Raw genomic sequence first — 26,457 nt, 5'->3', positions numbered from 1 at the left:
TTCAGCCTCCTGGGGGCACAGGCATGGAACAAACTCCCGCTGCCCCTTACACTTTCTACAGACCTGACAAATTTTAAAACTTGCCTCTTTGGGAGTTAAACCATCTCTTTGACAGTATTGTGTGATTCTGTAGCGCCGGGACACTCCTTGTGGAGTAGCTGAGCGCTTTATAAACTCCTGTCATTCATTCATTCATTCATTAATTCATGGAAATAGCTGGATAAATGTTATTCCATTATGCCTAAAGTGCGGTGTTTAATGAAGTGCTAAAGAATACAAAAAACTGCTTGCCTCTATAAACTGCAGCAATTCTAATGATTCAATGGTAAATTAATGATAATCATTTTATGATAAGAGACTATTCCACATTATTTCCATCGAAAAAATGTGCCGCACCAATTCACAAATTTAGAATTAGCACCTACATACTTGGCACAGAGTTTTTCAGATTGTCTGACACGGCCATTTTAACATACCATTCCTTAAAAGAGGGACAAATTGAGTTTTCCACTTCTGTAATGTCAATGAGTGGGCCAACAACATTTCTACATAGATCAGCTTCTGGAATTTCCTTGCTGCACCCTGCATAGGACAATACTCTAACAGGTGGAACATTCCATTATTAGGAATATCTGTAAGATTCATTTCATAAAGATACTTAAATATGGAGCACCAGAAACCATTCAATCTGTGACACTGCCATATGGCGTGAGACCAATTGGCCGTGTATAGAGAGTAACATTAGATCAGTTAATCTTATTGGAGGGACAGATTTTACTTTCCAAGTTAGAAGGCTAATATATAAGCCAAGTTGAATAAAACTGAGTTTTGAGGAAGTTGGTCCCCCTCAGAGTGGAAAAATTGAACTCATTAATCTTGTGCCAAGTCTCTTCAGGGAAAACAATATCTTATTGCTTACTCCATTTGTTTTTTTTATATTGGCTTGGCTGTTTTAGGTCTGCCAGATTATGCTTGCAATTCCCAGCTTTTCTTTTGGTGTTTTTTTGACCAGTCTCAAATTCAAGTCCTCCTTATTGCATATAGTTGAAGGTAAATTTTCTCTGAAAGAGAGCGGAAGTATATTGAAGGACCAATAGATAATGTTCTCATCTACTCTAATTGCTCCTTCAATACCAGACCATGATTCGCATCTGTCTTCTATAAGAAAATCTCTTATTCTGGAAAACCCATTTTGCTTCCATTGCAGAATCGTCCTTGAGTTGATGACCTCTTGGTCTTTAAAATTCCAGTCCTCAAGGCGAGTTAAAGTTTTAACATATGGGATATGAAAATGGTTAAAAATCAGAGTAGTCCTGGTAAGGAACCAGTGGAGCGTTTTACATCGTACTTTTTTGGGAGCTTTTACTAGAGTGTAGGATAGCGTTAATATTGTCGCCTTGCAGCATTATCTGTATCAGCTCATTATCTTGGCTATGTTCAAACAGCTGCAACACTTTAAACCTGAGAGAGTGATGTGCAAAATAGGCAAAATAATAGGTTTTTAAATTGGGATGGGTATTATTTATTAAAATCTCCATCTGAGGTTTATTGATCTTATAAGCTCAACTGCCTGGTATGGGGTAGAATTTTAAAACATTCTCTCTTGACACGATTTATCAGGTTTAAAGAACAACATTATGCTGTTGGCGTACAATTTGATTCAAGCTATATGGTGGCATAGGAGAACGGATGATATAACCATTTCCAATCGCAATTGAGAGAGGCACTAAAAAGAGAGTGAATAGGATAGGCGACAAATGAATCACTGACAGAATACTGGAACTGAAAATATTGGGTGGACAGAATATTGTGTCAAAAATAACGAGGACCAAAATATTGAGAAGGTAAGTGAAACTAGGTAGTGTATAGATTTACTATTCTTCATTTCACTTCTACATATTTTGAAGATATATATATATATGTTTTTTTTTCGAAGTATATATATTTGGAGTGATATATACTAAAACTTTACTTACCTATACAAACTTACCTTCAAGATATTTTTGTTCTCAATATTCTGAACACACTATTTTGGCCCGCGACATTTTTTGTTTTGATATTCTGTCTAAACATCACGAAAAGAAACCCTGCCTAGTCCGTCTCTTCACTTCAAAGCAGGCTGCTTCCTTTAATTTTATGAACAGTCTGGCTGTCGCCCCCTTATGTAATCTAGCGATGGCTTGTATAATATGTGTGGGAAATTCAAATAACCCTCAAATATAAGGAGTGTCCCAGGCCACCAAATCAAAAGACTTTTCAGCATCAAAAAGAAAGTGATTGTGGGTACCTGTTTAACCAAAAAGATGTCCACGGCCTCCATTAAATGATCTGTATAAGAATTAGGATGTTAACAAGGGATAAAACTGTTCTGGTCGCTATGAATTAGCTTACCGACAAAAGCATTAAAACGATTTGCAATTCGTTTCATGTAAAATTTGTTGTTAGTATGTAAAAGAGACAATAGATGATGAGTTGGGATCTAATGGAATTTTGCCTTTTTGTAGAAAAGAGACTATTGCGCCGATATTTAAGTTCTGAAGGCATCCCAGGTCACTTGGAGCGGGGTGGCATCAATATTTTTGTCAAAATTCAGCTTTTATTCCCTAACCCAGCTTTAATTTCCTACATAGCTTTTAGAATACCCAACTTCTTGGAATCCTGACCCTATTAATACCTCCAAAACGCAATTAGAATACCAATTGGCCCAAATCCCGATTTGGTAAAACTGTGACAGCTACGGACTTAACCAAAGTGGTGGTCAGGAAACAATCTGAGTGCTGCTGAGTGAAATCTGGCAAAAACAGGTATATTCCTGCTCTCCAGGGAAATGAGTTCTCCATGGAATGAGAAGCCCCAATCCTGCCCTCAAGTGGTTCATTGCTCTACCAAAGAATGAAAGACAATGGGGTTTTCTTCGAATGGGCAAACTAACTCACTACAGTGAGGCGGGTGAACGCGATGGTACAATGAACCAGACACCATATGCCCTCTTTAACGTGTTGCAATGACTGGATCTGTACAGATACCCCCCTTGAAATTAAAAAAATGCAATTTCTCTATGAGCTGCAACAATAGATGTAAACCATTTAAAACCTGCCCATGTTTTAAACATTTTAGAGGCATTTAACTTTGTAGTAAAAATATGTGTTTCCTAAAATAAACCTGTAGATGATGAGTTAAAATCCAGGATTCGATCACCTGAGCTTTCTGCTTATTATTTAAACCAATGACATTAAAAGTAACAATTTCAGTTTATCATACATAAGAGTACCTCTTGTTTTCAAACATACCTTGACTGAATCGATTGAATTGCAACCATGGTTATACCAAACAACACTTCTTTTCCCTTCGCCATGTTGAAAAAAAAGCTAAAACATTCAGTGTAAAGTGCTATTGTGCTTCTCGATTCCATAAATTGAATATAGTACTAATGTGACAAAGTGCCAAATATCCTTTTTTACTCACCTGCAAACCCAAATGACTCCGCCCCCACTCCACTTCCTCCGTGCTGACAGGTAACCCTACCCAGTTCGCGTTTTCTGCACCTCCGCACCGACGCAAGGTTCCTGGATCCATGACAATGTGCCTAGGCTTTTCGGCTCCTGCTAATGATCAATTGCCCCCCACCCCTCCAAGTCCCATCCACGCCACCTCAGATATAGCAAATGGAAAAGATCCTTGCTTTTATCATTGAGTGATCTCTGGGATTACTCTAAAATCACTTTCGACTGAGGGGCCCAGACCTATGATCAACTCAGCAGTTGAGATGCTAACCAACTCTGTGCATGCCATGCCCCACGGGTTAGGCTATTTTTTTATATCATTTAAACATTTAAAAGACTTTACACATTCTTGGTCATATCAAACTCATGAAATTGGCCACTTGCGATAGCCTTCAGCTTAGACAGCTGAACTAGGCTGGCCTGAGCCCCTGCAGCATGAAAATGTAGGATCATATTTTTAACGTTTTTACTCCTATGTCCAGTCTCTACTGTCATGTCTGAAATAAATTTATATGTACATTCATTTAGCACTGAAAAACTTTTTTCTTTGATAGCTTTATTTAAGACCGGCTCTTTGACACTGAAATCCAAAAGATTGATTAGAATTGTATGAGGATATTTGGCATTTTGTGGAATCGAAGAAGGAACTCTGAGCATGTGTTATTGTTGGGGGCAATCAGGCAGAATGTGGGCCAGAACGAGCAAGTCTAATAAGGAAATGGCCCCAGACTCTGATCCTTTCCCTCAGGAATTCTTGTGATTCTTAAGTTAGAGCACTCAGAGTGATTTTCCAACTGCTCATTCTTATCACGTAGGAGTGTAATTTCCCTCTCTATCCGCTGTGTTTGCAGAGTAAACTCAGATAGCCTATTCTTGCAGAAGGATACCTGTTACTCCATTTCTTCCATCCTGTTTCTTAATCTTGTCATTTGGTCCTCGATTTTAGCCATATGAATTTAGATATAATTTGCCATTTGAACTTATTATTGTTTGACCGATTTAATTTACTCCAACAATAGCATCAGAGTTGGGATGTGGAAAAATGAGTGTTCCAAGGAAGGTCGCCCCATGTTATCATCATACAGATACGTATTCTGTGCTGATATGGACGAAATCTGACAAGTGCTTAGAGATGGCTGTTCAGTGGAGGCTCCTGGATCCACAACAGTCTCCACATTACCTTCCATATCCACTCTTGTTGTTGAGGAACCAGGCTCACGGGTGAGATTTGGATTCAATTTTGGCTTCTGCTGAAACAGTGGAACGAGCTCAATGATTTTCTTTCTGGCTGCAGTGGCTTGTGGCTCACTGCCTTCTCCATTTTACATGGAGTGCTTATGGTGGTTGTAGTAGGAATGATTTCCTCTCCCTTGCACTAAAGAATGTACTTCCCTCTTAGTAGCCTACGTTGCCTTGTAGTCTTTTCCTTCATTAATCTCATAACTCTCATATTGCTCAGTATCACATCAGAGTTAGACACCATCTCTTTCACTGTCTCAGCGCGACAGGCAGTTTCCTGTAGGATGCTTTGAACAGGTGATGGCAGCTCCTCTACCTCTGATGAAAGAGGCGAAGACAATGTCTGCATTCCCATAATGTCAGATTTGATCTGTTCTTGTAATTCTGGACAGTTCCTTTGGCCGAAGGACCGGAGGATCTGGCTCCCTTCAATGGTCTTGTGGCTTTAGAGGGAATTTTGAGCAGCTAACCTGGGTTACGAGGATGTTGCGGAGATAACGGTTTCATACGCCCGGGAGACTGCAGAATAAGAAAAAGGCTGGCTAGAATGTAAGAGAGCAGTATACTTGAAGTCACTTAGCTACGTACAGCCCAGTGGACGCTAATGCATACATGCCCTCAAACCGTCTCCAAACCTTCACCAGCTGCAGGTGCCTTTGGACCAAGTTTCCAGCTACCCCTCTACTTGAGCCTTAAATGCCCACTTCTGGCCCAAATACAGTACTGCAGCCTGGAAGCACCTTCAGCTCAGATGCTTGATTCCACCACTGTCCAGGGTGGCCAAAATATGGGCAGACACCACAACTACTAGCTCCTCAATAAAAAAACCTGTAAATCTACCCCCTGATGTCATGTGGACACCGGAGCTGAACCTCACCTCCATTAATCTAAGAGTACTGCTAGTCTGGCAACATTGCAACACACCAGATCCGCTTGCGAGAAAACAAAATGTCAGACGAAAGAGCCCAGCAGAGCTAAGAGGCAATCACGCGGAAACTTGGCTTGATTTAGCAAGTCTTTGCTCTGCAATACATCAGCTCACCGAGGGGAGCAAGCCAATGGGTGGCGTTACAGAGGGAGTCGTGGTCTGAAGATGGGAGGCAGGAAGCTGGAAGCGATGACGCTGCTATCAGGGGAAGCAGCATCCCATTCCCCATCCTGGACAAGACTTATATCCTTGTTACTTCCTTCATTATAAAGTATAACCAACTTATGCATAAAGAAAATACATTTTCAGTCTAAAATTGTACTGTTTCCTAAAGAAAGAAGGAACCACGGGCACTGCATCTTTTTTTTTTAATAGGCATTTGACAATTTACAACATTGTTCAACATCAACGAGGATGAGGAGAGGAAGGGGAGAAGCACAGCACATGGTGATCAAATTACAAAATTAAATGCCACCTTGACCCCATCCATAGGGGGATTACTGCTACTGCAATATCAACATGCCATTTCCCGCTTGGAATGGGCACAGAACTCTGACCCTTAGTGAGTCTGATAAAGAGCCACTGGCCTCGAATTTGTGGGTTCCATCTCACTTTAACGGTAGGTGAGTGCAGTGTCTGTGAAGGGAGGGGCTCCCTTGTCCTAGGCCAGGGGCGGGGGGCTCTTTGGTTTAAGAATATCACTATGAGTTCCCAAATGTCTTTAGGGTGGGAACGCAGTGGCATAAGCGCCCAAAAGCCGGATAGCTGCTCCTGACAATAAGTATGTGGCAAAGAATGACTAGTGTTGGCAGTGAGGGTGGAGTACACTCCAGTCCAGAGATCTCCCACCCACCGACACTCCCAAGCGAGGAATATGATGGAGGCCTGGGGGGGTAGCACAGCAAAGGCAGTGCATGTCCCATAGTCCCATGTGGTGGAGTTTCGCCGGGGTGCAATATAGCCTGTGGAGGAATTTGAAGTGTATTAACCGCAGTCTGTAATGGATTGCATTATGGAGTACATTCGGGTGACCAATCTGCATGGTGATGGGGTAATAAGTATGTGATCTAGAGCCTGGAGGGTAAGCGGAGGGGCTGGAAAAGTAGCATGTATCGCGTGGCAAGGAGCTTGGAGTCTGTGGTATAAAAGGATCTCAAGTGCAGTGGGGAGTGACTCTTTAGTGGCCCCGACAGGACATAGACATTGATCCACTGGGTCCAGATGGCAAAGGTGGTAATTCCATGTTCAAGGGCCCTGGTCCCAGCACCATCATCCTTCGGCGGTGACACGAGGGGGTTGCACCCAATGGGCACAGAGGGTGTGTAACAGCTTGCACTTCAGGCCATCCCAGGACCATCACACACACTCTACTGAGTCAACCTCAGTTCACAGCGGTTTGTACGGTGCATAAAGCGCTGTTGTCAGCTGGTAGGGTGCAGCGTGTTCCTATTTTATAGGCGTGTGTGGTTGAAACTGTGTGGGGTAGAGCCAATAGTGTAAGAATTGCGCCTGAGCACAGAGCTCATATAGGGTCACGTCTGGAGCACCCACGCCCACTTGTTTAAGAGGCAAGGTGAGTATTTCCAAAGTGACTCTAGGTTGTCTGCCATACCAGATCAGCACAACTAGGTTTGTACATAGCCGCCAAAAGAAGTGAGTGGTAAGAGGGACCAGTATGTTTAGGAAGAGGTACAGAAACGTAGGTAGTATACCCATTTTTGCAATAGCGATCCGTCCCGTCACTGACAGTTGCAGGCAGGACCACACTGGTATTCTGTTCTCCAGCCATGTCATGGCCCGTCCATAATTAGTTCTCCAAATTACTTATGTATCTCGGCTTAGCCAGATGCCCAAGTGGAGAACCAGGTCAGAGGCCCACTGTAGTGCATATTCGGTGCGGCTAGACGGTGTGCTGTCTGTGAAAGGAAACAGAGTGGACTTAGTCCAATTGATTTGGATGCCAGAATAGTCGCTGAGCCGTATGACCTCGAAGATAATTGGGGCCAAGTCTTCTTGCGTCTTACGCATATATAAAGTCACATTATCTGCATACATTTACATCACCAAGCCTCTGGCTGTGACGCAAAGGCCGCAGTGTGCATGTTGTTGCTGCAGCCATGCTGCAAGGGGTTCCATCCCCATAGCAAATAATATCAGGGATAATGGGCACCCCTGGCGTGTCCCGCTGGTGATTGAGAAATGTTCAGACAGCATTCCTTTGATCCGAAGGCAAGAAGTGGGGGAAGAGTAAAGGAGCTGGACGTGATGTAGAAATCGAGGGCTGAGGTCGAATCACACCAGTAGTTGGAATAGATATGGCCATTCAAGGGAATTAAAGGCCTTTGTGGCGTCCAATAATGCAGCGGCAGCCATGAGTTTAGGGTCAAGTGTGCATGAAGGCGAATATTGTTTTGAGGTTATGCAAGATGGACCGGCCGGGATTAATCCAAATTGATCTGGTCACACCATTATAGGCATCAGGGTGAGGAGACGATTCGGAGGCAGTTTGGCAAATATTTTATTGTTTACATTTATCATAGACAACAGCCAGTAGGAGACACATTGGTCTGCGGCTTATCAGGCTAAAGAAGTGATACTATGACAGGTTCTCGCAAGGATGGGGTAGAGTCCCAACTTCCAATTATTCCTTGTACATTTCCAGCAGACGAGGAGCCAGGAGATGGGCAAATTCCTTAAAAAAGGGGGCAGTCAATCCAGCCAATCTTGGTGCGTTTTCCTCAGAGAGGCTGTGAATGACCTGCACAATCTCATCCACCATTGTGCTCTTTCTAGCTCCAGTAGCTGAATGGAATCAAAATGTGCAGCCGGTTCCTCTGCGGAAAGTACTGGAGTTGCTTCATGAAGCTTGTAGTAGAAGAAGGTCATAGTGTGCATAATTCCAGAGAGGGTGGATTGGCACTCCTTCCCTTCATCCAGGAGTTCCAATACATAGGCAGAAGCCTAGGGTTTCCAAAGCATGCGAGTTAGTGTTTTGTTGGGGCGGTCTCCCTCCCCATTGCAGTGCACTGTAGGCTCACAGCTTAGATAATGAGCCTCTCGTGCGGCCTATTCGTTGAATTCTGTCATTTGTGCTAAATGGCCGACATGGTAGTCTCGCTTTTAGTAATGTAGTATTTTAACTCAAGGGATCGAAGGTTCTGTTCCAGGCTGGTAAGCTGCCTTTGTATCATCCCAAAGGTGCTGGATTGCTTTGCAATGAAGTCACCCTGAATGATTGCTTTAAAAGTCTCCCAAAGTGCTGATGGAAAAGTCACTGATCACTTGTTATTAGTGAAATAATTAACACTATGTCCCACTACATGTCAGGCATCACATGAAGGCATGCGGGGCTGCAAGCGGCAAAGCTAACTCCAGCAGGACTTAGGCATGGTGCAGGGCAAATGCTCCAGCAGGGTTGCCCTGGTTCGGACGTCCTGAGAGAGTAGCCAATAATCAATGCATGACCACGCATTATAAAAGGTAGTGACACAGGTACCCTCCATGTTGGTTTTGTGTGTGCACCGCCAAATACCATTGAGGTAATTATCCTATACAAGTGTGTTAAGTTGTCTCACAGCATTAGGTTTGGGGCGTCTAGAGGTGCTCGAGCTGTTCAACCTGTCATCTAGGGCCACGTTATAAAAGGAAGTGACACAGGTACCCTCCATGTTGGTTTTGTGTGTGCAACGCCAAATGTCATTGAGGTAATTATCCTATACAAGTGTGTTAAGTTGTGTCGCAGCATTAGGTTTGGTGCCTCTAGAGGCACCAGAGCTGTCCAACTCCCTCACCCCAAGGACAACTCCTGGACCCAGGCTGACAATCTGGGCAGTCAGTGATAGGTCCGTAAACCACAGCAAGGATTTCAGGGTGTAGTGTACCTGCAAAAAGGATGCATTGCCCCTTTTCATCACATAATAAGCACCGCAGCTGCCACGGCAGGCCCTTGCTTATCAATATCTCTACTCACCTGGCATGGTTGGAGTATAGAGATGTGTAGAGGTCCGCACACCAACCTGAGCACAGTCATGTCACAGTGGTCTGTGTTATGTGATGTTCCTGGAGGTAGAAAATGTCTATATGAAGTCTATTGAGTTAAGCATAGACAAGCCAGGACTTGGGGTGGTCATTGAGCCCTCTGATTTTCCAGGTTAGACATCTGGTGGTAGTCATGGCACTGAGCAGGGAAAGCATTCAGACATGTTACACAGGGGTCTGCGGTGGTCCGCCACTTGGACAGGCAAAGGTGCAGTGTATGGCCGTGCAGGGGACCTGTCAAGGGGGAAGAAATACAACAAATGACAAAATCTAAAACAAACTCAGCCGCCAACCACTTCAACCCCGAAACATGGTTGAGAGCAGCTATCCCATCATCCCAACCTAAAAACCTTCCAAAAAATATTAAAGTAGCATGGGAATTATCCCTAAGGGCAGTGTCGGGCCAGGCCAACAACCCAGACAAAGTTTAGCTTGGTGGCCAAAGGGGCTCATACACCCTAAAGAGTTTCATTACAGTCAGTCTAAGCCAGTGACTCAGGCGGCCAATGAGGCGTGCGAGGTCATCATCTTATGGACCTAACACCTAGTGTTGGGGCGACCCTCGAATGTGAGGGTTAGTTTATCTTCTACCACGACGCCCAAAGCTCCACCAAGCTTGCCGGGTCAGTCATTGTCGCTGAGGTGGGCCTGCTCCTTATAGAATGGAGATGCTCAAGGAGCTGTCTTCACTGCAGCAACATGTTCGGCAAATTTGAGAGGTGCCTTGGCATTGGTGAAATAACTAGGTTTCCCATCGTAAGGGATACTCAGTTTGGCTGGGCAGAGGAGTTCATAGTGGATTGCAGCCTTCTACAGAAGTCTCTTGGCTGGTAAGAACTTGCATCGGGCAGCCTGTACTGTGAGGGTGAAGTCCGGGTAGAAGGGTAGTCTGTTGCCCTGATACTGCACTGTATGGCATTCCCGGGCCAGGTGCAGAACGACATCCCAATCCCTGTAGGGGGGGAGCCTGGCAACGATGGGAAGGGCAGGGGTGCCCGGGAGGGGGGGGGGGCGCTGGGCCCAAGGAGTGGTAGGCCTTTCCACAATGAAGACCAGAGACAGGGCCTACCTGAACAACATGCAAAGCATGGACTCGACATAGTCATCCATTTTGTCAATAGCAGTGAACTCCGGGACCCTGATAATGCCAAGATTGTTGTGCCGTGTACACACGTCCAGGTCATCATTCCTTGCTTTGATGAGTTTGAGGACCTGATCCATGAGTAGAAGGTGTTCGGTGGCATGAGTGTTTTTTGTATCCAACACTTGTGCTTCAAGGTGCTCCAATCGATCATCCTGCTTGTCGACTCGGTCTGTCATGTGGTCTGGGCGGCTTGACATTAGATCTAGCTTTGCATCTATTGCTCCCAGGCTAGTTTTAACCTCAACTAACATTTCTTTGAGGTTGCTGTATTGTTGAGGGTCTCTGTGAGAGGCGCTAGCGGGCTCTTCATAGGATGCCTCCTGCTCAGTATGCCAATTATGCTGTTTAACTTCGAAGGATAGATTTGATTATCGCATGTCCTGCTTCCTCATGGCGGTGCAGGTGATTGCACAGTCTAGGGGCCGGCAGTGTGAGATAAGGCTGGCATGTAGCAAAGAGGTGCCGTTTGTATGTTCCCATGAAAAGGCTGTGGCTGGAGGGATGGTGCAAAGCAAGCACGAGGAACTGGCAACAGCAGATGTGAAACGGCATCCCCATGGGCCACCCTCATCCTGAGTTGAGCACAGACAGTGGAGGTGAGGGGTGGTGGGTACGAGCAGGCCCAGGACCAGGATGTGGCTGATCAGCGAGGGTGGGCAGTCCAAATCCAGATAGTGTCAATGGTGGCCCAGTGCAGCAATTCTGGCAATAATCTAGCACCTCGACAGCCTTCAGGGCCCCCTCAAGGCAGCGAAGGCGTGTGGCATCAGAGGACGCGAGCCTCCCAATCTGGCTCTGATAGAAATAGTGCCCTCAGCACAGCAAGTAGGCAGTGTTGTCATGTTCCCTAAGCTAGGCCCAAGTAGTAAAGTAACCTTTTACCTACATTTTCCTACCTCTCCCTGGATAACAGTTCTAGCAATGACCTTTTACCCAGTTATGTGCTGAACAAATGTTGATTAGTTTCTCTGAAACTAGCATAATTTATTATGCATGAGGATTCCTACAATCATATCTCAATCCCTTGCACATGACGTACATAACAGGATTTACATACTCTGTACACAAGTCATCGCTATCTTCATCCACGGGCGACGGGACTATTTTTCATAATTGCAACTACTGGTGTAGGTTAATTTGCATAATCGAATTCATAACATATCGATTTAGTTAGAACCGCCAAGGCTACTTCCTGGTATAAAAGAACCACACATTCACTGGGTAGAAAGAGGAGACGCTTCTATGCTGCCACTGACGTGGAGGTCCCTGAATGCTGAGGCCCAACACACAGAGGACTAACATCTCTTGCGGGGTGGCCAACTCATGACCAAGACGGGGTCCTTCATTCTCTCCCATCAGGTAATGGGGGTGGCTCTTTCCTAGGGGACTCTTGACTTTACACCTACATACATGCTAGGTACACTTAGGTAGGGTCCGCATCCTAGGAGTACCCTTGAGTACTGTACTGTTTCCACGATCCCTAAAGGGTCAAGGGCTGTCAAGTTCAATGGTTGCCAGAAACTATTGGCTCCTTCGTAGGGTTCGGGGGCTTATAGTGGTACTGTGAGCTAACTGGTCAATAGGCTGACATGTCCTGTGGGGGTGCCCGGAATCAGTCTAGACACCAATCCCTCAGTTTATGTTGTCCAACAAACGTGCAGATCCTATGTATTTTTAGAAACTACATGACACTGCCAACGGGCTATGCCCCCCAAGGCAGCTATAGTAGGGGTCCATAAGTGGGGGCCACAGCGCGGCAAAAATAAGGCTCTCCCCACTGCCAACAGGGATCAGCAGGGTGGACTGGGGCATTATCAGGCCCTGAAAGAGGCCCTATGACCTTCTCAGGCCCGGTCCAGGGCCCAGAGGGAGCAATTGTTTGGGGGCGGCAGCTGCGGGTATAACTCATGGCCGTCGCTCTCTATGCCGCATCAAAGTTCAAAGGCCTGCAGGCCGCAGAGTCCCTGTTGCACTGCGACAGCCCAGACAGCCAGCTCTAGTACTCAGCAGCGGATGACACCAGGGCCCACACCAGTCACAGCCACAGGGGTGATTGTGCCACTCCAGCCCCCGACACACACAGGCAGCACAGGAGCGAGCCCCTCTGCAGCCACGAGAAGCTGGTGGCACCCAAGTCTTAGCACAGCACACGAGTCACAGACTACAGCGATGGGCCCACCAGGCACATCAGTGGCATTAATACAACCTCAGGTGAGCACCATCATCGCTGCAGCAAGGTGAAAGCCCGATTGAGTTGGATAATGAGAGGATTGTAGTTTTGGCTTGCAGAGCCCTCTATAGAGCAATCATCTTGCTGCCTGGCCAGGCTTTGCTTCCCAGGCACTGCATCTTTACTTGTACATCTAAAAATGTAGTTATGGTTAACACTGTCACTTACTTGTAGAATCAACACAAAGGCAGGGGTTCTTGAAAAGTTAAGAGTGTTTTTACAGCTGAATTCTATATTGGCTGCAACTGCACCATATATTAAATTATTAGTCAATGCTTACACATTAACATGAAGTCTGATAGAATGGCCCCAAGTAAGAGAAACCATATTGTGACAGTAAGACTGAGGCTAAGATTACACAAAATATGGTGTCTATTGAGTACTTGGGTCAAATCCTAGGTAGGATCTAAGAAAAAGAACTCCAACTGCAGTAATCTTTATATAAAGTTTCCACCTGAGCAATTTTACTGTATCTATAATATAGTGCAAAGGAGCATCAATCCACAGCTTGCTACTGAGTCTTTTCCCATTGTAAAGACTTAGCCTCTGGAAGCAAAGTCTCCCAAAAAGCAAATGTAGATCATCTTTAGAGGGTCTAGAAATAATGAGCTATAGACCGTGGTCCTTTGATGTGAATCGAGGATAACACTATGCTATGACGAACCAGAGCAAATATGTGCCATGAGTCTGAATCCCATCATGGGAGTCCTCTGGGCCCCTGCCAGAGACAGAAGGTGGAAAGGATGTATCTCTATTAGTGCAGGTCTGGGCACTCCCTCACTGCTGTGCATCACTGGGGGGGGGGGGGGTGAGATGAGGTTAGGTCTCCTTCTGCCCCTGGCTGCCACAATCTAAAGTTCAATCTTGTTTTAATCATGTGTGGGTTGTCCTTTGAGTTCATGAGTCTGGTCTAGGGGCCAGGAGTAGAGGCTTTGTATGAGCTAGTTCCTTTTATTTTAATCAGCTTGCTAGTTTCACCTTAGTAGAGATGCACCATAGACCTGTTCAGTGAAAGCAACCAGGCTTTTCATGTTCTCTCCCACGTTTAGAATCTTCTTTAGCAAGGCATTAAAAAAAATAGTTTCCCTGAAACTGAAAAAAATGTCAGGGTTCTCAGTTTAAAAGCAGTGAAATAAAGGGGTAATGTGCTGTTAAATTGAAAAGGAGCCATACTTTAAATCACTGAACTGCACTGCACCGAAGAAAGATAGTTCCATCTAGTGAAGAAGTTAATATTTGTTATTATTTTCAAGTGAAGGTGTTACCTGTAAGAGATCATGTTACCCACTGGCACAGAGTAAAGTGATAAGTCTCCCCCAGTAACTGTAACACATATTCACAATTCAATTGCAAAATAAATGCAGTTAGAATTGGAAAGTTGGGCCCACATAGTCAGTCAACACCAGGGCGGGCACTAGGCTTGGGCAGTGTAGGCAGCTTCCCAGGGTCCCGCATTCAGCCCACCAACATGGAGCCTTGCACCAGTAAGCCATAGCGATGCCTTGGCACACTGGATCTCTTGCGCCTCCTCCTTATCTAATTCAGAGTTGCTATTATGCCCACGGGAGGTGGGCCCTGCTCTGGACCTCACTGCTATGGTGTAGCGCGGCCTCTAGTTGCAAGGAGACACAATCTGCAGGTTTGTCCTACAATCAGGCCTCTTGCCCTGTTGTAAATGCAAGACAAAGCAAATACAATAAGACGGAGTGCTGAAACTTTTCAGACACTCACCCCCAGTCACTATTAGATCTGGGTTGAAACCATCATCGTTCTCTTGCTCACTAAGCCACCCCAGTTCAGACCCTGCCATATGCAAATCAGTCTTGAGCTGTTCCTAATTTCATTTTATTTTATTTTGACAGTTTTGTGTAGTGCGAACAAGACCCTTGCGGGTATCAGAGCACTTTACAGGGCACATGCAGGTTATTGACAGATACATATAAATACGATGAGTTATGCAAATACATTACCGGTAACTGTTAGCGACTAGCACATATCTACAAGAGTGTATAAGAAAGATGAGGCGAATCTGGACAAGAAAATCGATTTCACTTATTTTTTTAAGAAAGCAGCGAACGGGTTCAGTCTTGTTTCTGGGGGAAAGGCATTCCAAATCCGGGGAGCCATTCCTGAGACGGTACGATTGTACGTTTTTTTCTTGGAGAAAACGTTGTGGTTTAAGTAGAAGATTATCAGAACTCCTAATAGTTCTGTTACCACCCGATAGTACTAGTTTCTCAGCAAGGTATCGCTGGGTTTTTTGGTGCAATGCCTTAGGTGTCATACAGGGGATTTTCAAATGGATTCTGGCCTCAAAAGGTAACCAGTTGAAGGCACAAAGGTCAGGGGAAATGTGGCAGTTTCTTCTGAAACCTGTGATGAGTCTAGCGGCTGTATTGATTGAGGCTTTTAGCGGAGCAGTTGTTGACCTGGGAAGGCCGCAGAGAGCGACACTCCCATAGTCCACTCTGGGAACTACTAGAGTTTGAACTGCCTGTTTAAAGTCATTCGCGGGTATTAAGGGTTTCAGTTTTCTCAGAGTGTTCATCTGAAAATTGTCTCCTTTAGTTGCAGAGCTGATGTGTTTCTGCATATTTAGTTTATTATCCAGAGGTCTTCCTAGGGATTTCGCGGAATCAATGATTAGAGGTTGACCATCGAGTGCAGTTAGGTGCTGCATCCACTCGCTGATCATGTCTGTTTGTTTGGGGGGAGCGATAAGGAGGAATTGTAATGGGAACAGTCCATCCCGAACTGCCAAGCCAGGTATTCCTTGGGGAAGCAGACAGCCATCATGTGTCTGTTAGGAAGAGACCGTAAGACTAGCCCAAGCAGTCTCTTAGAAACATCAGTTAACGTCAAGAACTATCTAACAACAATATATATCATCACCCTATACAACGCATGCCGGTGGGGGAGAAAAAAGATTACTGCTCCACGCTGTAAAATATACACCAGATCACTTGAAGCTTTTTTGATTAACATTAAACATTGGTTCTTTTAATTAACATTAAACATCGATTTTTGTAGGCAAAGCTGGTCCCGTATGGAGGCTCAATACACCTTATGACCAGATGAGGAATGCTTGAAGGTATGTGAGATTTCTCAAAACAGATCTTCAACAGTAGACAAACCGCCAAGGTCCCCCCTTTTTTCAAAGATTTCCTTGTCATTGCAGGCAAGCTCCCCCTCACTCAGTCTCCATGAGCCACCTTGAATTCAGAAAGGCTCTGCAGACATGAAGTAAGTAGTTGGCCATGAACTTCTCTCTACTCTGACAGTTACGTTCAAAACTAATGCCATTCAGCATAGAGTTTCATGACATGACTGATAAAATGTTCTCCGAGACGTTTTTACTTTTCTTTTTTTGTTTCGTTCCAGAAATGTAGAAGATGGAACCTGAATGAGTCCTATTGCGAAATTGGCTGATGTAGCAGAATAGGTAAGCAAATCGCTTTGAGACTTTTCTCTCTAGGGAGGCTAAGAGTTAGTGTTTTAAAAGCTGAAAAACTTAAAGGCATGCCTTTTAAGTCCATCTCTATTTATCATTGTCTTCCAGTGTCTGGTCCTGAAGAGAACCTCTAGGCAGGAATAGTGGTGTTCGAAACGCGTCGACCATTTTGTTGTGTTTGGCAAAAAACAAGTGTGATCAATATTCTGTCTGTGCAAAAAAATGGTGTCCATTAATTGGCATAGTGCAGATATTGTTTTCCTAAGAACTCACACGGTTTCCTGATTGAACAACCGGGGTTTGAAAATATTTCGTTTTTTTTAAAATCACCTGGATATATGTTATATGTTACATGTGTTGTCTGTGAGTTAGTTGTATTGGTGTTGTCCATTAATGTTGTAATGACCCGAAGTCATTCATTGTTTGTCTGGGCAAAAAGTTGGTCTTGTTGGTATATTTTGTTTAAAAATGTTCTTGAATTGTGACATTTGTTACACGTGATAAGATGTATGCTAAAGGATTTTTGCAAATTAAAAAATATATTTTGTGATAAAACTTTGAATTTGGGGGACACTAATTTGGTTGTTGTTACCTTAGGATTGTTTTCTGTAAAGCATTATCGTTACAGGCAAGGTTTTTGTTGTATTTTTATCAATTGTTTTCAGCATTTCTTATTGACTCGCCTCGAAACTGTGCGTTCCACTGAAATTTAGTGCAACACTCATATTAGTTTCTCACAGCTAGGCTACAATTACTTTAACTCATCAAAACATCTTTAAATAAACATGTCTACTTGTGGCACTAAACAAATGTATTCATTGGGTAAACTTTGTCCCTTTTACCACTAGACCAATGGCCGCTAAATTCTTAACCCTGTACCTCTAAACCATAGCCTTATACATTTAACCCTTAACCCCAAACACTATACCTTTAACTTCCAACTCCACAGCTTTATCCCATGTACTCTTAACCATATATCCTCAAAACCGCCCTTTGAACTCCAAACCTGTAACCTGATATCCCAAACCCTTAAGACACAGCTTTCCAAACTTTTCATGTTGGTGACACACTTTTTAGAGATGCATCATTTTCGAACACAGTGAGGCAGTGTATCGAGCGAGTGTAGTGAGCGATCCTGAACCACTTAAGGGGGGTTTGAGGGGGTTCTCCCCGGAAGAACATTTTGAAATAAAAGTGGGCAAATGGTGCATTTTCAAGCAAATTTGAGACTATGAGGTTGAACACAGGCCCCTGCAGCGGATGCCTTTGTCCACTGAGCCACCAGACCCGGCATACACACATCTTTTTCTGTCTCTCTCTCTCTCTCTCTCTCCCTCTCTCTATCTTTCCCTCCCTCTCTCCGTGTCCGTCTCTCTGTCTCCCTCTGTTTCCGTCCCTCTGCCTCCGGCTCTCTGTCTCGCTCCCTCTGTCTCCCTCGCTCTCCCTCTCTCTCTTCCACTGTCTCCCTCTCACTCTCCCCTCTGTCTGTCTCCCTCTGTCTGTCTCCCTCCGTCTCCCTCTGTCTGTCTCCCTCCGTCTCCCTCTGTCTGTCTCCCTCCGTCTCCCTCCATCTGTCTTCCTCCCTCTATCTCCCTCTGTCTGTCTCCCTCTCTCTGTCTACCCCGGACTCCCTTCCTCTGTCTCCCCCTGTCTCTCTCCCTCTGTCTCCCTCTCTCTCTGTCTCCCACTGTTTTCCTCTCTCTCTGTCTCCCGCCCTCTGTCTGTCTCCCTCTGTCTGTCTCCCTCTGTCTGTCTCCCTCCCTCTGTCTCCCTCCCTCTGTCTCCCTCCCTCTGTCGCCCTACTCCCTCTGTCTCCCTTCCTTGCTCCCTCTCTCCCTGTCTCCATCTCTCTCTGTCTCCCTCCCTCTGACTTCCTCCCTCCACTATCTCACCACAGCGTCCCAGGCACACACACAGCCGCACCCCAGCTGAATACTTTGCAGGTCTTTAAAAGACCATTTACTGGGAGACATTATGCATTAGATGAGGCATAGTGAGAACAAAGCTTTCAAAGGAATGCCTCTTAATTAGCAGCAGTTATGTGCTAAGTGCTCGCCAGTGTCATCCCGCGACACACCCACCATTTGCAGGTGACACAGTACTGTGTCGGGACACACAGTTTGGAAAGCTCTGCCTTAAGACCATACACTTAAGTCACACATCCTAATCTCAAAACCTTTACTCCAAACTCAAAACCCCATCAGGGCTCGAAAAATCATAACAATGTTACTAGACCTGCAGGTCTAGTATCTTTAATAATCTACTCGACCTAACTTTAATGTACTTGACCCAAGAACTGGTCTCAAATTGTGTGACCCTAGGCAAATATTTTGTATTGTGGAGGTGCCTTTTTCTTTATTATCACATAAGAGAGCACCTTTAAATATGCAAGTTCACCATTTCTGCTGTGCAAAAACTTGATGTTTGCTCCATGTGTAACAAGAATGAAGCCCATATATAGGGTACACATGAACCCTGGCTTGCCTCTTAGTTCACTAATAACATTGTCATCTGGGCAGGAGCAGTAATAATCCCCAGTTCATGTTTAAAAACAGACTTTTCATAAATATATCATCAAAGCATGATTTGGTAGTTCACTGTCATTTACAGATAGCTTTTTTTCTATTGAAATGGCCACAAAACGTTCCCATTAACACGTAGTTTTACTGATAATAGCGCGTAAAAACTGTTTGAAAATTGGGTTTCAGCAAAAATATTTAAAATTTGCACATCACCAACTAAAGTATTCTAATTCGTTTTGATCCTATAAAAATATGTTTTTTACCTCAGAATTACAAAAATGGGTCTACATAACTAGTGAAATATATTTGAAATGTTTCAACAGTTCACTTAGCTATTTCAGTGTTATGTTAGAAAAAAGCCTGACATCTTACAGCCTTTCATTTAACATGCTTTGTACAGTTCAGTAGTCACACAGTTCACTTTACAAAATTCTCTAACTTTAGTCACAGAAAGAAAACTAAATGTGGGAAGACAAACTGACTGAAGATAACAAGATTCATAGGCATTTGTATTGCTCTTTCACTTTGTGAGCAATAAAGATTCCTTTAAATCTTGTTATATTTTCACATTTGCTCTGCTTTCAGAGACAGAGGTCAGAGGTCAAAAGTCAGTTTGTCTTCCTCCATTTACTTTTTATTCTGTGACTGAACTTAAGAGGATTTTCAACATGCCAGACAGGGCAAGTAGTCCCTAAAAATAGCTTTAATCCCTATACCCCACACCCAAAACTCCTAATTCTATGCCGCAAAACCCTTAAGCCTTCCCCTGAAAGTATGATGTTTTCAGGCAATACCCTCCAGGATTATGGGCCTCATTAGGAGTCGCTCAGAACTGCTATTGAAGCTGATAGCATGAGGATTTGTGACAACACTGTAAACCACAGCTTTCCAAACTTTTCATGTTGGTAACATACTTTATGGAGATGCATCATTTTGGGACACAGTAAGGCAGTGTAGCGAGCAAGTGTAGTGAGAGATCCCGAACCACTTAAGGGGGGTTCTCCCCCGGAAGAACATTTTGAAATAAAAGTGGGCAAATGGTGCATTTTCAAGCAAATTTGAGAACATGAGGTTGAACACAGGCCCCTGCAGTGGATGCCTTTATCCACTGATCCACCAGACCCGGCATACATACATCTTTTTTTTCTCTTTCTCTCGCTCTGTCTCCCTCCCTCTCTCTATCTTTCCCTCCCTCTCTCTGTGTCCGTCTCTCTGTCTCCCTCTGTTTCCGTCCCTCTGCCTCTGGCTTTCTGTCTCGCTCCCTCTGTCTGCCTTGCTCTCCCTCTCTCTCTCCCACTGTCTCCCTCTCACTCTCCCTCTGTCTCCCACTGTCTGTCTCCCTCTGTCTCCCTCCATCTGTCTTCCTCCCTCTATCTCCCTCTGTCTATCTCCCTCTGTCTATCTCCCTCTCCCTCCCTCTGTCTACCCCGGACTCCCTTCCTCTGTCTCCTTCCCTCTGTCTCCCTCTCTCTCTGTCTCCCACTGTTTCCTTTTCTCTCTGTCTCCCTCCCTCTGTCTGTTTCCCTCTCTCTCTGCCTCCCTCCTTCTGTCTGTCTCCCTCTGTCTGTCTCCCTCCCTCTGTCTCCCTCCCTCTGTCTGTCTCGCTCCCTCTGTCGCCCTCCTCCCTCTGTCTACCTCTGTCTCCCTCCCTTGCTCCCTCTCTCCCTGTCTCTATCTCTCTCTGTCTCCCTCACTCTGTCTCCTTCCCTCCGACTTCCTCCCTCTGTCTGTCTCCCTCCATCATCTCACCACAACGTCCCAGGCACACACACAGCCGCACCCCACCCGAGTACTTTGCAGGTCTTTAAAAGACCATTTACTGGGAGACAATATGCAATAGATGAGGCATAGTGAGAACAAATCTTTCAAATGAATGCCTCTTAATTAGCAGCAGTTATGTGCTAAGTGCCCGACAGTGTTATCCAGCGACACACCCACCATTTGCAAGTGACACAATACTGTGTCGGGAAACACAGTTTGGAAAGCTCTGCTGTAAACTTTTCATGTTTTCCCCGGATATTATAGTTGCTGAAAGCAGCCAAAATCGATGGGGTAAAAAGTGGGAACCAAGGAGGAATTTCCAGGAGAATCAAACCTCCAATAACTGAGTCTCCAGAGAATTCCTTATTACTCTGGGTATTATCAGGGCTGGCCTGTAATTCCCATTAATTCTACCACTAGAGTTAATGGGTCTCCTGATGTTGTTTTCTCTGAGACTGCATAATTAGCACCTGTGTAACTTGGCACTCATAATAAGGCTTAGATATTTGTTTTAGTGCTTTCAACTGGATTATTAGTTACACTTTAAGAGTGCAGTAAAATGCCCTAGGTGCTGGTCTAGGTGTGACATAAACTATTAATCGATTTGTAAGAAGCACACATCACTTATTTCAAGATGAGGGCTACAGACACAATTCTGCCCTTGGTCCAAGGAGGGAGTTATTAGCAACAATGTTATGTTGTTAGTTATGCCATAAGCATCTATAAAACGCTCTATTACCACAGTTTTTTTTACCACTGTAGTAGATAATAATCCAACCTGGGATTGTAAAACACAAGAGGGCACAACTTTAGTGGTTCGAAGGGAAAGTATCCAGCCTTTTCTTGAGCACAAGGAGAGAAGCAGTTTGTGAAGCTCCACAAGAATGTCTTTCCATTCTCAATTTGCTTTGGGTATGTCCAGGAGAAACTGACCGACGGGACAGCGAGTACACCCTGGGTGACGAAAGCTTACATTTTGACACCAGAAAAGGAGTAAATATTTGCGAATATTCTTGTGCATTGTACTCAAATGCTTTAAACTGAAAATATTATTCTTTATTGAGGCATGCCAGTAGAGTAACCAAAGAATGGGAGAGATGTAGTCTTTGTGTTTGGTCCATATCAATGTAGCAGCCACATTCTACACCGGTTGCAGCTCCTTAAAAGGTTTTCCAGGTAGACCATAACAGATTGCATTGCTGTAATCCAGGCTTGATTGTATAAAAGCTGTCAATACATGTACATGGAATTCTGATAGAATGTAGGGTGTTTTTTTTTCTCAAAAGCTTGAACTGCCAAAAGCACAAACGTATTACTCTAAAGAGCTGAGTTTCTAATGAAAGACCAGACTCAATAAAAACACCAAAGTCGCAAACTGTTTTTGCTGGAATATGTGGAAAGTCCATCACTGAAGGGAGGCCAACAGGCTATGATTCATTATTCCAGGCCATTTTAAGTAATTGATAGTTTAGCTTTGGAAAGGTCCAATTTGAGAAATTTGCAAGCCATCCATTCAAACATACTAATTAAGGACTTTGTTAAGTCTTCCAGTATATAGTCAGGATGGGACGATTTGAATGCCCGGCTGTTTGAATAGCAGTTGCATGTAGAAGTGCATTCCCTTGCTATGCAAAGGAAAGCCAGCAGAATCACAAAGATATTGGAGAGTAACAGTGAGAGCACTAATCTCTGCAGCACTCTGCAAGCCTGCTGGGTGGCTGCCTGCATACTCCAGGTAGATCCCATCATTCGAGGAGCAATGAGGAAACACTGGCAACCTGGCTTCTTGCTTTCAACCTGAAATCCTCTATCTGCACGCTACATGGCAAATAAATTAACTCTCACTGTTAATAATTATTTCTATTTGGTGATATTTTATAACTATTCTTCCTTTGTTCTACTAGATGATTCTGGGAGCGCTCATTTGTATTTCCAGCTTTTTATTTTTTGAAAAAACATATATTTAATGATTCTGAAAAAGGAAAACGGTCCAGTTATAAACAAAGTCATTATGTAGAAAATTTTGAGTTAAATGAAGCACTGAAACATCAAGAAAACTTCAGAGAGTGATCTGTCACATGCCTAATTCGGTTAGAGATATAGGTGGAACCACAGGACAACATCGCTAGGGCTTCTCGGTTAAGTATTTTGGGTATTTTGGGCATTCTGCAGGAGGATGAGGGAGAAGACAGGGTGGATGTGATCACCCATCTCCTGTGAATAGAGATTCTGGGCATAAGGATGTCACTCCTCTGGAATTGCATAAAGTGCTATAACTGATCAGAAGAGGCCCAAGAAGAGGCATACGGTGGCATGGACTGTCCTTGTGGAGCTCAGGGCCAGTTCAAAAACTAGAGGCTGTCACACAATCTGCATCAAGACAGGGAGGCTGGACGTTCATAGAGAAAAGAGTGCTGGTGTCTCCTGACCTAAGCAGGGTGATACAGAAGAGCAGATAAGAACTCCAGAATGAACAAAGGAGTTGCTGGTAGCCAGTCCTGATTGTTCATTTTGGTTCCCTGCAAAACTGAAGGTACAGTGCAGAGAGAAGTGCTATGTCTTTACAGACCCACAGACAGCTAAGGCTGTTGTTGAGAGAGGAAAAATTCATTCTGAGGGGCTGTGGCATGCTCGGAAAGGACTTCAGGTTTGCGGAAATAAGGTAGCTGGAAATTTAGTTAAAGTATTCAGTGGCACGGGCATTGAGCAGAGTTTGCATAAAGAGTTATTTCTTCTCTCTCCCATTTCCCTATGAGCCATTCTTTTGAGCCACATCAATAATGGTTGAACGCTCTCCAAGAGCACAATTATTGATTGCACTTCCTTTTTTCCCTGGCTAATAAATACTTTCAAACATAAGCAATAAAACTGGTAGGTTTGCCACAAGTGTGTAAATTCTGGTATGTTGTTCACCAGATGATTGGTTTGGATGAGGGATTGTGTATCTCTGTTTTATTTTCCTTCATACAATGTTGCATCTGTTAAATGAGCATTCAAGCATCTTGTATATAAAGCTTGAGTCTTGAGGGCATGGAAGCCTGTCATCATTTGCTAGGTTTCTAAAATCTAGTATAACATCTGTCTATGCCAAAGTGGTCTCCGTTATGTTTTACGCCATGCTTTTCAGCCCGGAGCACTATGTGTGCAGCCTCAATCCAGTATATGACCCTATTCCCACCACTAGGCAATTGATGGGGCCTAGTCTCATATCCACACCATGGCGAGGCATCTCTCAGCTCAGACCAGGCAGGGTCTAGGAATCTGCTTCCTGGTTTCCTTTTTGCCTGGAGTGTCATGTGGCCAGCAGGTGTGAATCAGGTTCTTAGAATCCTGTCTATCCAGTGTCCGCTCTAATGTGGCTGTGATTTTCCTTCCAGAGGTCTGCCTCGGTGGAGCTTCCTTAAAGACAGCATATATAATACCTGACTCCATCATGCATCTTTATCTGCAAATACACAGTTTGTATATCAGATTTTCTTTGCTCACAGTATCCTCGTCAATCACTGGGAATCACAGCTAGTGGCAACACAAGGCCTACAATTCACTGGAACATTATTCTGGACATAGGTTGAGTAGTGATTGTCAATACTTTTGGAGATGGAGCAGGCTCCAGCCAGGGTGTCAAGTGCAGGTAACAACCCTTATCTGTAAGAATGTCAGGTATTATCTCCACATGCCCTACCTCACACCAGTACAAAACACATTTTTTTATTGGGCAGCTCATGGCCTTATTTTACCCATGGGGTAAAAAGTTATAGATCAGAGTCATCATTCCTCAAATTGACTTTCGAAGAACGTAAATCTATCAGTTTCCAGTTCATTTAGACTCCAGCAAATTGAAGTTTTACTATCTAATGAGATACAATTTTCTAATTTGATGTACTAAATAATCAGCTAGCTCATAAAAGTGCACTTAACCTGTAGTTTAAAATAGCAAGACTCATCAAGGTTAATTTTAAATGTTGAGAACCACCATTAATGTACTGTTCAGTGTATATATATCTTGGAGTCAAGATTTTACTTACAGAACGTAAATCTTGATTTTCACTCTCGAGCACTTCAATAGTTCTTTGCTTGTGTTCAATTTCAACCTGGAAAACAATACATATTGATAATGTTTAGATGTTCAACATTAAAAGCCCTCAATATGTGATTTAGAAGACCTTCGGTTTTATGCTATTGAGAGAAGTTTAGAAATGGTGGCTGTAGAACTGGAAATAGAGTGTATTCATTTAGTTGGGGGATATTTATAACACCATGTGTGATTGTCAGAATGCTTCAAGGTACAGTGAGCTGTTATAAGAGAAATATAATCATACAGCCGAAACAGGGAGGCTATGTGACTGCTTAGCTTGGTGGAGAAGGAATGCTTTAAACTCCTTCAACACATTTCTTTCTCCCTTTGTGCTCTTAAATCTGGGAAAGGGGGATTCTTGGCTTCTCGTTCTTTAAATCTGACTGGATTATAGTACAGCTATAGTCTAGGCTTGCAGTCCAGTGTTTAAATCAGGTGTTTACGAATGTTGTGATGTAGAAAGGGGATCTGGTGACGAGAATGTGATGCAGAGAATATGGTGAGTGGCAAATTCCAAGGAAAGACTTATGTGAGCTGTAAGAAGTTGTTGAAGGACAAACATCCTTGAACAAACTTTGGTCATACTAAGAACATTTGTAGAGTTTTGGTGTTTACGGCGACAATTACTTTGATGAGGGTAATGTTTTCAATGGTCCGTCATATGTTATTAGTTCTGAGGGCTCCAAAGAATAAAGTATAGGAAATAGGAGAATAAGATAACTGTTAGCACAGAGGTGGAGAGCAAATGTTGGTCCTAAAGTACACTGGTCTGGATGGTTAGGCTAAAGGCAGTCCGTCAATTGGTAGTAGTGGGGCCTAGCATTGAAGGTATGTAAGAACTCAAATGCCATCTTAAAGAATGGCAGACAAATATCCATAAATCAACAGAGTCCAGAGTCCGAGAACACTATTACTTAGCCAATGCAAAGGAGCACTAATACCTTTAAAAAAGACCAAAAACTTCTCAAATGTAGCTCAGAAATGACCTCTTTCTACTGAAAAATGCAATTTCACAGCCTGGATTGTAAAGTTGCCAGGCTCTGAAACAATGGTGGAAAAGCATACATGTGGGAAATCTGATTTGGCGTTTACTACTTGAGAATGACTAAACAAATAAACGTAAGTTTATTCAAAGGAGCAGTAAACAAGGCCTGCCTGGACTTCTGCATCTTCACTTTTGCCTCCCCCATTGTTCAAGATTTGGCATCGTGAAAAGTTGTTCTCTGTGCACATGGCCTCGCTCTAGAGTAGGTTACCTCTCAATTTTAAGATATTTGAAATGTAAACAACAATTACAAATCCGGATCCATTCACACTAAGTTATGTCGTTTCCATCTGTTTCACTAGCATCTCGTTGACTAATATTATGCCTAAAAATTACCAAAATACAAAATAGAAACCACTCATGGATATGCTAACTGTGACTCTTTCCATCTGGCTACAAAAATGTCCATTTCAGAGTGTCCAAAGGGCCCTCCCGTAGTCCCATCTCCAGCTTTCCTGAATACCTACTTCCAGCTACCTGTTAAGCTCAGCAGCAACTACCATTCCCTTGCTACTCTTTGG

At 43.9% G+C, this 26,457-nt stretch overlaps 1 protein-coding gene across 3 annotated transcripts in view; it reads right to left on the bottom strand.

Moving 5' to 3' along the window:
• TSGA10 (testis specific 10) overlaps positions 1-26,457 on the bottom strand; it is a 454,368-nt gene that overhangs the window by 393,108 nt on the left and 34,803 nt on the right. For all 3 annotated transcript variants that reach the window (XM_086933298.1, XM_086933297.1, XM_086933299.1), the window contains exon 3: positions 24,842-24,907. In XM_086933298.1, coding sequence (XP_086789424.1) covers positions 24,842-24,907 — 66 coding nt within the window. The remainder of the gene's footprint in view (positions 1-24,841; positions 24,908-26,457) is intronic.

Source organism: Lissotriton vulgaris, chromosome 8 (genome assembly GCF_964263255.1).
Source record: "Lissotriton vulgaris chromosome 8, aLisVul1.2, whole genome shotgun sequence".
Taxonomy (NCBI): Eukaryota; Metazoa; Chordata; class Amphibia; order Caudata; family Salamandridae; genus Lissotriton; species Lissotriton vulgaris.
The sequence above is the reverse complement of the archived record's forward strand: the minus strand, read 5'-3'. Positions and strand labels throughout refer to the sequence as shown.